At 33.7% G+C, this 15,225-nt stretch overlaps 2 protein-coding genes across 4 annotated transcripts in view; one reads left to right on the top strand and one right to left on the bottom strand.

Annotated features, from left to right (window-relative positions):
- The window catches only part of LOC134239362 (calcium uptake protein 3, mitochondrial-like), a 47,990-nt gene extending 39,882 nt beyond the window's left edge, over positions 1 to 8,108 (top strand). For all 3 annotated transcript variants that reach the window (XM_062721538.1, XM_062721539.1, XM_062721540.1), the window contains one exon: positions 6,728 to 8,108. In XM_062721538.1, coding sequence (XP_062577522.1) covers positions 6,728 to 6,805 — 78 coding nt within the window. In that variant the 3' untranslated portion in view covers positions 6,806 to 8,108. The remainder of the gene's footprint in view (positions 1 to 6,727) is intronic.
- Positions 8,109 to 8,635: 527 nt separating this feature from the next.
- LOC134239368 (chymotrypsin B-like) lies at positions 8,636 to 12,171 on the bottom strand. Its single transcript, XM_062721547.1, has 6 exons — positions 12,030 to 12,171; positions 11,475 to 11,694; positions 10,590 to 10,680; positions 10,222 to 10,402; positions 9,392 to 9,525; positions 8,636 to 8,819 (listed from the first exon to the last, which is right to left on the bottom strand). Exons 1-6 carry the CDS (start codon positions 12,073 to 12,075, stop codon positions 8,667 to 8,669), a joined length of 825 nt encoding a protein of 274 aa, XP_062577531.1. The 5' UTR covers positions 12,076 to 12,171; the 3' UTR covers positions 8,636 to 8,666.
- Between the last annotated feature and the right edge of the window lie 3,054 nt (positions 12,172 to 15,225).

The raw sequence follows: 15,225 nt of genomic DNA on the forward strand, positions 1-15,225 counted from the left end.
AAGTAGAAAATACAAAGCATAGATGCTGATTTTATCTACCTATAATGAAAAATATTGTAAAGTTTGCCAGTTAAAATATTATGAAATTAAGATGAAACAATCAAGTGTATGTCAATTAGAATTTCTTTTCCCTTCCTTCTCCCAAAAGTAATATTTTTTAGGTAAGTGCATGACTTTAGGAAATACCCACATGGCACCATCAAGCCTGACAAATTTCATGACTGTAAAAAAAAATAATTCTCCTTTGGATAGGTGGTATAAATTTCAGTAAATTAAATACCTTAATTATTAGAATTTCTAATTAATTGAAATATAAATAAAAAATCTCAAAAATGTTTCCAGAAACAGGACTTTACAGTATCAAAACCTCGTATATTTTTTAGCCTTTGAAAAAAAATGATTTAAAAGTTGTACAATTTTCAATTTTTCACTAAATTATGTGTCCTGGTAGAAAAAAAAATCATGTTTTTAATGAGAGAGGCACTTATTTTAGCAAAAATATTTCAAATTTGGAAAAAAAACATTTTTTTTTAAAATTTTTTTTAATTATTTTTTTTGTGTTAAATTAATCCTTTAGTTGTATTAATAAGTGGTATCAAATATTATAAATTTAAAAAAAGATAATTTCATTATCATTTAATTTCACGACAAAATGTCGCGAATTTAGAGCTTTGAAAATTGTCGTCACGCGCTAAATCCCCCATGGGAATTTTCAAAAGTTGGCATGTATGAATAAACTATTATTGGATAATGAGCATATTATTATTAATTTTTTTCTTTTTGGAGTATGAAAATCTGGTATTGGAAAAAAAAAACTTGAGTGATGATTATTTTTTGTTTTTATTCATTGTTGCCTTTAGATCTAGTATGAATGATTTCTTTTGTAGTGTATACAGTCTGTTGGGCTTTCTTGTGACAACAGGATAATTCTATTTAGGTTAAATCTATGTAATCATTTTCATGTTAATTATTTAATTTATAGCAATTAGCCGTGAGTAATACCTAAGTTTAATTGAAGTTTAACAAATATCACCTTATCAATAATAACTCTTTTTTGTTTGTTAAACTTATTCATCACATAGTGTGGATTACACCATCAAGGTGTCACCCTAACATCAGATCATTATTAGATGGTGCTGACTAGCACTAAAAATCACTGGCCTATACCCTAACTTTCCCCCACCCTAAGTAAAGTACCTTTGCCAGAGATGCATTGCTGTTACATGTAATGCCCACTGTGTGAATTACTCTCTCACTCCTACACTCTTCCAAACTTTTTAAATTGGATCAATCTTTTAAGAATAATATTACTGCTAAAAGGGTTTTCCGGATATTTATTTTTACATACATCCAAATCCACTGTCGTGATCCCGTGCCGGATTGGACAAAACAAGATGGCGGCGGGAACAAATCGAAAAAGGTAGGTACCTGAAATTTCGGTAAATACCCCCCGTTAACAGTCAGATATGCTTGATTCAAAGATACTGTCGAATTCCTAGTAAATTGCTTATTAGTGTGTTTAATTGCTACTTATCCTATCGTCTCTTAAACTTGGATATTTAACGACTGAAGACTGCAGAATTTCTCCAATTGAGTTTGAAGTGGCGTGGAGTTGTTTTTTTCTTCGATTTTGACAGTATTATGCATCCGGCAGCAGGAGTGTGGCTAACAAACGATACTTTGGAGTAATTCTGACCCGTTGTTATATGTTTATTTGTTATAACCCATTTTATTACAAAAATATTTCGATTTAAAAATGTTGACATGTGCTGGATTGGAATCGGTTAATTTTAATGGAAATTGTGCCGGATTAGACTGCATTTTTGGTGCTGGATTAGATGGTGTTTATTATGGTCATTTATGTAATAACTTTTTTTTTCTCTTTAATTATTAAGATATGGATGCATCGTTTAATGAAATATAAATGAAAAAATGAAATATAACTTATTTTAGAAGGAGAAATTTAAATAATATAGATTAGGCCATATAAAATTAATCTTTAGATTCTCATCCCCGCCCGCCCCTCTCAAAGTGTCCCGCCCCGATGTTTTTTATTTTGATTTTTGGGTGTTAATAAAGGTATTTTCATGTATTTTTATTCAGCAAGAATTTGGGTCAAAGTTTAAGAGTTATCTCCCGTCTGTATTAAAAGTCGCGTGTCGCTATTTATAGCAAAGGAGCCATGTGAAGAATGGAGAAAATCGGCAATAAAAGCAGTTTAAATATGTAAGGAAAAGATAATTTGTCAGTATAGAGAAGACAGAGAAGAAAAAATAGCATAAACACATCTAGATACCATCACTGACAGGAGCAAGTATTTAGAGAGATTGTAACTAAGTAAAAATAGACGAGGAAAATGACACCTAGTCAAGTTATATATAACGATCTCCAGCTGTGTGTGATTTTGCTTTGAAAAAAAAAAAAACAAAAATTTCCTAAACAGACTTTAGAGAAGGCCTAGATTTTTCAGTAGAATAATTATTAGAACATTTATATAGATTTTGCAAAATAAGAATTTTAAGTCACGCACACACAGTTTATCGGTATTCCCACCTCATTTCGTTCAGGGTGTGCCGTATAATGTTGTACTTGATAATTTGTTAATTAACAATAAATATTTAATTTTTAAAGCAAGAATTTTCTTTGAATATTTAAAAGAATATGAAAAGAATTAAATCTAATCATATTTGTATTAACATAATGAAAAAGAATGTGTACGAGGCATCCATGTTTTGTTGATCCTTATAATTTAATAATTGTAAAAAATAAAAAATAAAATCCGCCCACCCGCCCCAATTTTTTAGCAAATTAGGATGAGAATCTAAAGATTAATTTTACCTGGCCTTATTTTACCGAATTCGGTTATGGTCACCCCCCCCCCCCCTCCATTAAAAATCTTTTTTCCCCTGTTTCTTTTTATCTCAAATTTTATTGTACCCATATTTCTTTTACAGAGACCACTGTTTTGGTAAACCTCAAAGAGCTCGTGGGTCAGAAAAAAAAGGAAAGGAGGAGCCGTTAGTAAGCCAGAGGAATCGTCCACAAAACCCTTAAGCATACGAGAATTTCACCATGCACATAAGGCGAAATTCGAAATCGCATCATGTTACTTAGTAGGGCCTTTCCGTCAGAGGTCAGAAAAACAGCCTCGAATGTATTATCATCAACGGGTGTTAAAAATTTATACATTTCCTGTTTATTGAATATAGGATTGAAGGGTTTAGAAGTCCCTTCTCTTGTATATTTTAGGTAATATCATTACAGTCAATAAAGTTAAACTTCAAACTGCACAGATAAGAGGACTTCCAACATTTATTTCAAAGTTTGTGAAAAGGGGGGTTGTCATGGCGTCTATGTAGTACATGTGTATTCGGGGTTTTTTTTAGACTGCTAGTAGGAAAGGCCCGAGAGTTTGTCATTGGCGAAATTAAATTCGGTCCTACTTAACAGAGTACCTAAGTACGCTAGTACAAGAGAGTGCTTTAGAGTACGCTAGTAAAATTTAATGCATATAAACTGCATTTTTGTATGTTTTTCTAAATTGGTTTAACATAATAAACATATCATTTAAATAAAATGTGTATGTGTTCTTTATTTTCGAAGTTAAGCCTACTTAGTATTTTAATTTTTGATTTTGATCCCGATATCGATGTAATTTAAGTTCAAATCTTTCGTAGTTAATGTGTAAAATATTACATTTTAAGTAATGCAATTAATTTAATTTTTGATGAATTAAAATTAAGTTGAAACTAATAAGTCTGAGACAACATTACTTATGCTGTAGTAAATGTTCATTGAAGAGCTGGATGGCCCCTAACTTTTTGTGATATAAGGTAAATGTAGTATAAAAAATTGCTACTGAAAGAAGTTGGCTTTGAAATTTCTCTGGCTGCCCCCACCCTCCCCCTTCAAAAACGATGCTACGTGGATGTACTGTACAAAACCATGAACATGATCGAGTAGAATACTAGAATTTCACATTTGGTTGTATTTCAGAAGACAAAATCAAAATGTTTCTTCTGTTATAAACGGCAAATTAAATGAACAATGAATTTACCGTAAAATTGTTTACAATAGTTTTTGGTAAAATAGTAACTTGCTAGAAAAAAGTGTCAATGGTGACAAAGGCATTCCTTTATCTACTATGGGGAAGAGATATTAAAAAAAAGACGAAGAAAATTTCGGACATTTTTTCGATAAAATTTAATGAAATAACAGTCATGAACATTTTTGTGTCTAACGATATAACAAACAATAAAAGTAAAATGCGTGAAAGAATTTAAAATAATATTAAAAAAAATCTTTGAAACAATATGAATGAGAGAAATCAGTACAATTGTTTTGAATTTCAAATGATCACAGATATACCTATCTAAGACCTTAAAAATATTTTGGTCAGTGTCTGTTCCTCGGACTTTCTGAATTTCTCTATGCCTGTTTTTGATGAATATGTACCGTCGTAGGATGTACTTCCACCTGTAGCAGCTGCTGTAGATAATGCATCGATACCTCTCTGCTGCTTCATGGTCAATTCTTATGTGCTTTTAAAGTGTCATCTTTACAAAACTCCGGAGTGCAGATGCTTATATAAGCTTTATTAAATTCCTCCTGGTATTTCATTGAACTATGCATCCATAGCTTAAAAAATAAAAGAGAAAAAAATTATTACATAAATGACTATCATGAACATCATCCAATCCAGCACCAAAAATGCAGTCTAATCCGGCACAATTTCCATTAAAATTAACCGATTCCAATCCAGCACATGTCAACATTTTTAAATCGAAATATTTTTGTAATAAAATGGGTTATAACAAATAAACATATATCAGCGGGTCAGAATTACTCCAAAGTATCGTTTGTTAGCCACACTCTTGCTGCTGGATGCATAAAACTGTCAAAATCGAAGAAAAAAACAACTCCACGCCGCTTCAAACTCAGTTGGAGAAATTCTGCAGTCTTCAGTCGTTAAATATCCAAGTTTAAGAGACGATAGGATAAGTAGCAATTAAACACACTAATAAGCAATTTACTAGGTATTCGACAGTATCTTTGAATCAAGCATATCTGACGGTTAACGGGGGGTATTTACCGAAATTTCAGGTACCTACCTTTTCGATTTGTTCCCGCCGCCATCTTGTTTTGTCCAATCCGGCACGGGATCACGACAGTGAAATCCATATTTTATAACTTTACTGGTCAAAGACGAGAAATCTTGTGTGACGGTGAAGTTACCATCCAGCTGTTTGTCTTTTCATCATGAAATTTTTTTTTCATAATTCTGCTCGTCTTAAAGTACAAGTTCAATTTCAATCAAACTAAGCATTCAACAAGATTACTCCAGGATGTATGGTTTTCTATAAAATACTTTCCTATAAGTTTGTAGAATCTGATTTGTTTAGAAACATTTGTTTCCCCTCTGATTGATGAAACCATGCCCTCCAGTGTGATTGAACTTTAGCAACAGTCAACATTGCTTGGCAGCGGTTCATATTACAAAAAAGTTTGACAGCACCAAATTCTGCATGCATGGTTCTCTGTTATATGCATTTCTATAAAACATTAAGTATTAATGTTACCCTCAACTACATGCAATATTTATAGAGCAAAATTTTCTTATTGATTTAATTAAAAAATAAATAATGCAAGACAAAATTAAGGTCATTATATTCTGTGTTTTGATTTACATGACAGTTAATTGTCACCATAATAACTAAATGAAGAGGTCCCTGTAAAATTCTGTCAGAATAGTACTTTTCCAACAGTAACTAGTTTACTGATTGCATGATTAAGCAATTTCATAGAAAACTAATTGACATATATTATGTACACCAAGGCTTACATTTCTATACATCTGGGTTGTTTTTTTTATCCTAATGAACTTTGTTGCTGTGGTTGATGATAAGGATAAATAAGTGGATTTTTTTCAATCAATGCTCACCTTACAATTTTGGTGTAAAATGTGAAGATAATGAATTATGACCAATCTCTGAAATCAGTATGCAAAACAAATCATGAAAAGGTAAAAAAAAAAAAAACAAAAAACAAAAAAAAACAAAAAAACACATGGAGATTTGATCAGGTGACTAGGAGGAGAGAGTCCCCCTTGTTGACTGGTCACACTCTCTGTAAGTGCCTTGTTTTGTGTGGGCATATAGAGTACTCTGTAGTCAAATTTAGTTTTTTTTTTTTTTTTAAAAAAAAAAAAAAGAAGGAAAAGGAATTGCCTAACAAATGGAATTAAACATATGATGCAAGGATAGGATGTGTTTACAAACAAGGTCATTATAGGGATTGTAACATTTAACAAGGTTGTTGAAGTCCTTCAAACATCAACTTATTTGTCAATAGCTTACCTTGGTTTAAAAATTGATCATAGTTTAGAATAATTTCTACAAATCTTTGTACACAAATATACTGTGCCATGGCTTGGCTAAATTGTGAACAGTCAAAGAGGAAATGAAGAAGTCCCCATCTGATAAACACAATTGAAACAAAAAAAAAAGATCTTTATTCTAATAAATATGCACATATTCCATGATTTTCTTATTATTATAACTTCATTCTAAGTTATAATATTAGCATTCATTATTATTTTTTTATGATCTAGTTTACTTGCTAAGAGATGTATGGTAGCATTGAAGTGTCAGATTGCAAGGAATTTAGTTATTGCATGGTATTTACTAATGGTATTGCCAGATTCATCATTTTATGTTTTATTTTTCAGTCCCATCTAATGCACACCCAAGACAAGTGGTCAGCATTCAAATCCTGTGTGAAGAATGAAATGAAGACATACAGTTAAGATAGAGAGAAGATAAAAAAAACAAATGTTGGGTATCTGTGAAGTAGAAAAACAGACTATTCTGTGAAATATAAGAACAGACTGTGTATTGCATCACTTTTCCTTCTTGAGCCTGCACCAAATGTGAAGAAATGCCATGTTTATCAAGTTCCTTATTTCATTGTTACATATCAAAATCAGTGCATTATAGGCCTAGTAGATTCCCAAGTCTTTAATAACTTAATTCAGTTTGTTTATCTTTTAATTTATTTTTCTCTTCAGATTTAGGATTAAGTAAAAGACAAATTTTATGATTCAAATCTGTCATAGATTGAAATGGACTTATTAGTGTACATTGTTATACAGTAACACAGTGTCCTGAAACACGGGGATTTTTATTTTTGTTTTCCAAAAGAATCATGAAAAGCTATCAAATGCATAAGAACTTTGTAGATTTCTGTAAAGTGATTCTCGTTAAGTGTGTGGATGCATATCTTTACCACTAGATTTTCAAAATTGTCATTACTGCTACACACTCATTACCGCTACATTTCAAAGTAAACATTACAGCTACATCGACTCTTTCGTTAGCCAGCAGCCTATGCTTGTAGATGATGAAAATTACAACTTATACATGCATAAGACCTATACCCCCTGCTATCCACAGGAGGTGAAAGAAAGACTGAGCAGGATGTTTTTTTTTTCCTCAATTTTTATTTAAAATCATATTTTTCATAAAATCTTTCAAAAGTTTTAAATCTAAACATTGTTCCTAGATAAAACAAACAGTTTCAACATAATTGGTAGAGCTTTGACGGTCATTTGCATGAGGAACTGTTGTCTGGAAATCTCTAATAATGAATCCTTATGAATTGAACTTATATTCAGTGGCATTGCTGACTGATTTGATATGTAGCAGTTATGTCTTGTAATTGGCAATATAGTCTTATTGATAAAATGTAGCAGAAATGATCACCCGAAATTTCGAAGAAATGTAGTGGTAACAGGTTAAAATTTTTCGCAATATAGCAGTAATGTTGACCTCCTAAGTGTGTGTATAGAAAGTCACTGCCCTGTTTCTCTGTGATAATGTTTCTACTTTTTCCTTTCCAGTGAGGGAGACATGTTTTGTTGAGTTTAGAATGATTTATTATCACTGTTTGATTGTGTATAACTTGAGGGCCTGAGATTGTCCCCCTTACCAAATTGTTCACTTTGATGCATATTTCTTTTGTCCTACAAATATTTATTTCTCAAGCGAATAATTTTGCTCTATTTATATATTGTTAATTTATTCAATAAATTCTCCATATTATGAAAAACATATTTTTGGTTGTTGTCCTTACCAATTCAGAAATGTTTTCAAGTTTTGAAAAGTCATTAGAAGAGATCTGAAATTTTTTTTTACACAGGCAATAATTATATGGCTTTGTTAATATCTGAGTTCAAACTGAGATCCATTACATGTATTTATATTTTTATTTCCAGTACATGTAGTCTGTTATGTATTTCATTAAAATACATATGATTTTACCAACTTTCCTGGACTTCTTTTTAAGTAGACACATATTATCATTTGACATGCCTATTTTTACTCATCAAATATTGTTCTAAAAATTCATCGAAAAAAATATTAAGAAAAGAAAAGGGGGATCCAGTGTGCATATTTGGAAGTGTTTTGAAATAATTATGTCAGAATTCTTCATTGTACCATATTTTGTAAATTAATTGGACAGTTAAGATGATTCCTGAAACTTCTATACTTATAATATACTTGTACATGTGTATATTGATACAGGTATTAATAGTTTGCGTATTCTTCAAATTTGTTCAGAAATACATGTCTCTCACTAGTCCATTTCCCTGTGTTGGTACACAACATTTACTTAGTAATGTCATGGATCCAGGAGAGGACCTCCGAGACTTTGGTGTAGATAGAGGGGTGGTACCCACAATCCAGGTCTCCCCAGGAGGACACCCCAGCTATCACGTACTGGGAACGGTCCAGGCAGATCAGGGGGCCACCACTGTCACCCTACAGATAGCAATCAACATATCTGACAAATGTTAACTGTCACCCTACAGATAAATAGAGCAACACATCTGACAAATGTTAACTGTCACCCTACAGATAAATAGAGCAACATATCTGACAAATGTTAACTGTCACCCTACAGATAAATAGAGCAACACATCTGACAAATGTTAACTGTCACCCTACAGATAGATAGAGCAACATATCTGACAAATGTTAACTGTCACCCTACAGATAAATATAGCAATCAACACATCTGACAAATGTTAACTGTCACCCTACAGATAAATATAGCAACATATCTGACAAATGTTAACTGTCACCCTACAGATAAATATAGCAAAATATCTGACAAATGTTAGTGAACACTGCAGGGGAAAAATGGGGGAGGGGGGATAAATAGACAAACACATTCATTTGTTTTACTACTGTCACCTCATAAATATTAGAATTGTTAACCTGACAAAAGTTTGTGAACACTGCAGGGGGAAAGGGAGGGAAGAACAAAGTAGCCAAACATGCTGATTCACTTTAGCTGTATTAACTGGCTGTAAATACTAGTGAAGACTTACAGAGCAGGGTGTGCTGCCATAGCTGATGACACACAGACTGTCGTAGTAAACGTAGCTCCCCCAGGTAGTGCTGCACAGATTGGTTTCAATGACCGTCATGGTGGATTCTTGAAGAAGATTGGAATGATCTGAATCTGTAAAGGGAAACAGCCATGATAAAATTAGAAACAATAGTACCAAGCAGTATGTCCTGCTGCTATCAGTATATGCTATGTCAATGCCATGAAGCTTTTATAAAAATTTTAATTCCTTGTCCTCAGCTTTGCTTCAATTTTTTTTCCAAATAGTATGTTTACCAGGGTTAACCTTTTTTGCAGGTGACCTTGAAACTATGTATGACCTTTGACCAGGGTCATGGCACACCAGTAGTTCCAGTTATTATTATTATCTTTTTTACCAAGATAGATTCATCAAGGGGAAGATTTTGGCCACTTCTAGCAATCAGATTTCACAAGGGAGTATATAGGAAGAACAACAAAGCCATGGTTGGTCATTCATTCAATAGAGAGAATGGAAGCATCCTCAGCCAGTGAAGGTTCAAGTTTGTTCAGATCATCAGGATTTAGGGAAAATCTAAAGATGAGTGAAGCTATGATGTTATGTTTATTTTAAAACATGCTCATCAGATAGTGTAGTCCCAGATGGTAGGATATTTTTTTTTTTAGCTTTTCAATTCTCTTGCCAAAGTGATCAGGCGATGGATGTGGCCCCCAGGCCTCTTTTTTTTCAGTATGGTTACCCTTTCAAGCTCTCCGTTTTCCACTGCTCTTCCTGAACTACCAAGCTGCAAAAATATAATTTAATTAACGCATCATCTTAAAAATTCTTACCCAGCGTCTTCCCCCAGCCTATGACAAAGCAGTCCTGCCCGGTGAAGTCGTCACACTTTGTAGGTAATAGAGCTACTCGAACGTTAGGGTTCTCTACCACAGGCTGACTCAGTTCTAAAAGAGCGGCATCGTTAGGGAGGTAGAAGTTAAAATCGGAATGATGGATGTCGTAGAAGGGATTCTGAAATAGTGTAAATATGTTTCATGTAATGCTTAGATGAATCTTGCGAAAGATAGTAGTCTGATTATACGTGAATGATAAATAAAGACTTCTTGATTCTATGGATGCAACCTTATTATCAGATGGCCGAAATGGCATAAGCCCTTGGAGTTTTTACACCGACTAGTAGGAGGTATAAAAAGCTCACCATGTGTATGGAGCTGAGGTTCCTGAATTGTTCTGTTCCCTCGTTTGTTGAAAGGTCATGCTCCCCCATTACAACACGGAAGGACTGAGCACTATATATATAAAGAGAAGCACATGCAGTCACTATGGTTATGTCCTCAACAGAAATTTGAATTCAAAGTCATTTAATTTGAAATTTTTTGCAGAGAACAGTAGACAGCCCCCACCCAAACCCCCACCCACTTTCAAATAACAAATTTTCTGATCGATATATTTTTTAAATTTAGTGCGAATTTTGTTATCGCTGTTAAAGTTCATAAACCCTCTGCTCACTCATATGCAATTTTTCTTAAACTTTTATGATTTTTCAAAGGAAATGTATATGCTGAATAAAATACAAACAATTATAGTATGGCTTACGGGGCAAAATTTGACAAAAAAGACACTTAAACATGACAAATTTATAAAGGAATAATAGACATTTGTGTCATTAAGAGTTGTCTCTCTTATCAGAGTATCAATGTACCTTAAATTAATTTCATAGGCGTTGGAACCGGGGAGGGGGGGGGGGCTTAGCCCCACCTACTCCCCACTTTATTCCCAAGATAGACATTATATAGACATTAAACATCGGGGCGTAGGATTAGCCCGTCCTCTCAAAAGTTTAGTTCAGGTAAAATAAAAAGGGTAAGTGGTATTGTTTGAAAAAAAAGTTCTTTCACTTAATCCCCCCCTTCAAACTTTCAATCTGCTTCCGAGGCCAATGCATTTATGTGTTATGTATGGTAATCAATTGAAAATTTACGACTGAGATGCAGATCACAGTTGATTCACATAAATTTTCTTTAGCCTCTACCTGTCAGACTCTAGAACCCCCCCCCCCATACACACACACTCACATGGTTACCTCTGTCCGTCCAGACAGTGAGCCGCTGTGAGAATCCATTTGGTCGCCACCAGAACCCCACCACAGAAGTGGAACCCGTCGTGGGTTTGGAGTGAGGCCATGAAAGGCCAGTAATGTGGTATGGAGGTGGATCCACCAATTATGCGTTGTCTCGGGGGTTGAGTCGAAGATCGAGGTGAGAGAACGGGATGTTTCCATGGATGGTTTTTCCCTGATGATCCTTCCAATCAAAGTGAAAGATTTATAAACTACATTGTATTAACATACTGGGGCGGATGGTCAACCCCTCACCTCAAATCCCCCAACTTTTTTCAGTGTTGGTAAATTTACTAAATTATGGTTTTATACCTTAGAGCCGCCTCCCATTTTAACCTTTCCACCTTTAAAAATTGGGAAAGAACTGCATTTTTAATTTCCTATCCCAACTTTAAGAAGTGTCGTGGGAAGTTTTAGCAAATTTATACATTGTCTAATCACAACCATCTACATGATCGATTGGTTAGGTACGAAGTAAATTCAAATCAGACCATTTAGAAATTGATTTTTTTTACATACCATTTAAAATAAAAGACAGAATTAGGAGCGTCTGTAAGATCCCCATGTCGACACTATCAGTTTGTTACCAAGGTATCCTAGTTATTTTTCGTCATTATTTTATACACAATCTTTTACTTCTGTTGTCACTCCACTCATTCCAGAATCTAACAGCAGACATGCGTCTTTAGTCTTTATCAATTTCTTCGCCTAAACTAATGAAATCTTTTTATACCCCAAACAAAGAGTTGCGTGGGATAAATATGTTTTTGACCCGTCCGTCAGTCAGCTGCAAAAGATTTACATCAGAGGTCAAAATAGATGTAATCATGTACCCGCTGCACAGAATTTCGTCAAACTTTGCAGATATTGCCAGGAATTTCCAATTCCATTATTTTTCAGTACTTTTCAACTTAGTAATTTGGCCATATCACGAATATTTATATACAGTGTGTCGGCGCAACTCCTCTCAAACTTTGCAGATACATGTATGTATGCCACATTGTGTACATGTGGTACATATTGCCATTAAATCCACGATTCCATTAGTACGATTCTCAGTTAGGCTTGGACTTTTTATTAGGAATTTCAGCATTTTTCAACAAAGTTTGAATTTCCTGAGAGTTTGTAGGTAATTCAAACATAATGTGTTGATTTTTATATTGCCAAGAAATTTTGATTCCATTATTTATCTGCCCAATTTATAGATTTGTAACAGACAAACATGTTGGATTCAGACAGGAACGTAGCATCACCCCTCCCCCTGTCCTGTGGCAGCCCCCCCCCCAATAAACATATACATTCTATATAAAACTCTGCTTGTCAGTTATGGTCCCACTTCTACATAGAGAGTTTATGGTCCCACTTCTTCAAAGAGAGGTCATGATTTGAACAAAAATTAATCTACACTACCAGAGACCATGAAAATTTAGAATCTACACTTCCTTATGAAGTTTCCACTTAAGTTTTGGCTTTTCAGTTCTTTAAAACAAGCTTTTTAAAAAGTTTATCTATACACATTGCATTTCAATGTAAATTTTGATTCCCTATAGTGACCCCACCTAATCACGAGGGGCCAATTTAACATCTACACTAGCTTGCACATAAGGCTTAGCCCCCCTTTTTTTTGCATATATACGGAAACTTAATAAATGTGGTAAAAATGAAATTCTTCCCAGGTGTGAGAGTCTGTCGTTACTGCACCTCAATTAAGTCCAACTGAGGATGAATTGCATTTTTTTGCTAGAATGTCCACTTTATAATGACTCAAGAGGAGAATTTTTAAATAAAATCTGTAAAACCTTTCCCAATTTAATACTGCTTAACAATGTTGACCTGTTTACATGGATTATGTCAAATGAAGATTCTGAGTTTGTTATTTTATTATGCCAACTTATAAATCCAAATTTTAATAAGAGGAAACAACATAGTTCAATATAGGCATATATTGCAGATATTATACAAAGGCCATTTTTAATGTACATTTTATGCATCCTAAAAGAAGATAGCCAACTCTCTGTTCATTATACATTGTTATACCTTTAGAAAGAACAAGCAAATTCAAAGAATTGTGGTCCCCCGCTTTCGGTATCTTTGTGGGCAAGATATCATTTTTAGGGTCAAGGTCAATAGGTCAAAGTTTTTGGTATCCCATGAAAGGTCTTGCCATAAAGAATACATATATTTAAAATATGAAAGTCCTAGTTTCTACCGTTCAAAAGTTGTGACCAAGGTTAACGTTTTTAAAAAGTAGTTAAAACTCCAAGGTCAAGATCAAAGGGTCAAAGTTCTTGGCATGCAATGAAAGGTCTTCTCACAAGGATTACATACGTGAAGTACGAAAGCCCTAGCCCTTACCGTTTAAAAGTTATGGTCAAGGTTAAAGTTTTTTTCAGAAGTACGTAAATCTCCAAGGTCAAGGTCCTTAGGTCAAAGTTGTTGGTATCCAATGAAAGGTGTTGCCTCAAAGAATACATGTGTGAAATATAAAAGTTCTTGTATCTACCGTTCAAAAGTTGTGACCAAGGTTATAATTTTTTAAAAGTAGTTAAAACTCCAAGGTCAAGGTCAAAAGGTCAAAGTTCTTGGTATTTAATGAAAGGTCTTTTTACAAGAATAAAATATGTGAAGTATAAAAGCCGTAGCCCTTACCGTTCAAAAATTATGGTCAAGGATATAGTTTTTTCATAAGTACGTAAATTTCCAAGGTCAAGGTCAAAAGGTCAAAGTTGTTGGTATTCATTGAAAGGTCTTGTCACAAAGAATAAATATGTGAAATATGAAAGTCCTAGTACCTACCATTCAAAAGTTATGGCCAAAGTAAAAGTTTGGAATTTTTTAATAAAAGTAGTTGAAACTCCAAGGTCAAGGTCAAAAGGTCAAATTTGGTGGTACCCAAAGAAAGGTCTTATCACAAGGAATACACATATGAAATATGAAAATTATAGCTCCACTAAATCAAAAGTCATGGGCAAGGTTAAAGTTTTTGTGACGGACAGACTGACGGACCGACGGACAGACAGACGGACCGACGGACAGACGAATGAGATTTAATGTCCCCTCGCTTTCGCAAAAGCGGGGGACAACTATATGCGGTATATTGCATATATTAGCCCCCACAAAAGTCAAATTTTGAAAACTTTCTGAAATGTGCTGAATTCAATAAATTGTATGAGAAATATAAATTAACAGAAAAAGCAGTGTATTCACAATTTTTGTTTTTATGACGTCACAAACTAGTCAGATTTTATATCCTTTTTCAGAAAGAGGACAAAATTTCAACAATTTTAGCTTTAAAATTTATAGAGCGCAAGTTTGTTCAGGAACTGTATTGACATATTTCATTGATATTATCATTCTACACATCATATCAAAATATTGATCCTGAACACACATGCGCTCGGTGACTTTTACTCAAAATATCGACGAAATATGTACATTTTTCTGTAAAATTCATAAAAAACTGAAATTTACGTCATGTTTGTGACGTCATTACGAACATATGGCGTCATTATTAATGAAAATATTCACTGCTTTGAAGTCAGCATATACTCCCCTGTTTAAGAACTTAATTAAATATATCTCAATCAAAGTTTGATTTTGGGGGCAAATATTGGTTATTACCGAATTAAGTTCTTTGTTCCTATACAAATCTATACGGAACAAGCAAATTCAAAGAATTGTGGTCCCCCGCTTTCGGTATCTTTGTGGGCAAGAT

This window comes from Saccostrea cucullata, unplaced genomic scaffold (assembly GCF_032062105.1).
Source record: "Saccostrea cucullata isolate Sc308-1 unplaced genomic scaffold, CSIRO_AGI_Scuc_v1 ctg135, whole genome shotgun sequence".
Lineage (NCBI taxonomy): Eukaryota > Metazoa > Mollusca > Bivalvia > Ostreida > Ostreidae > Saccostrea > Saccostrea cuccullata.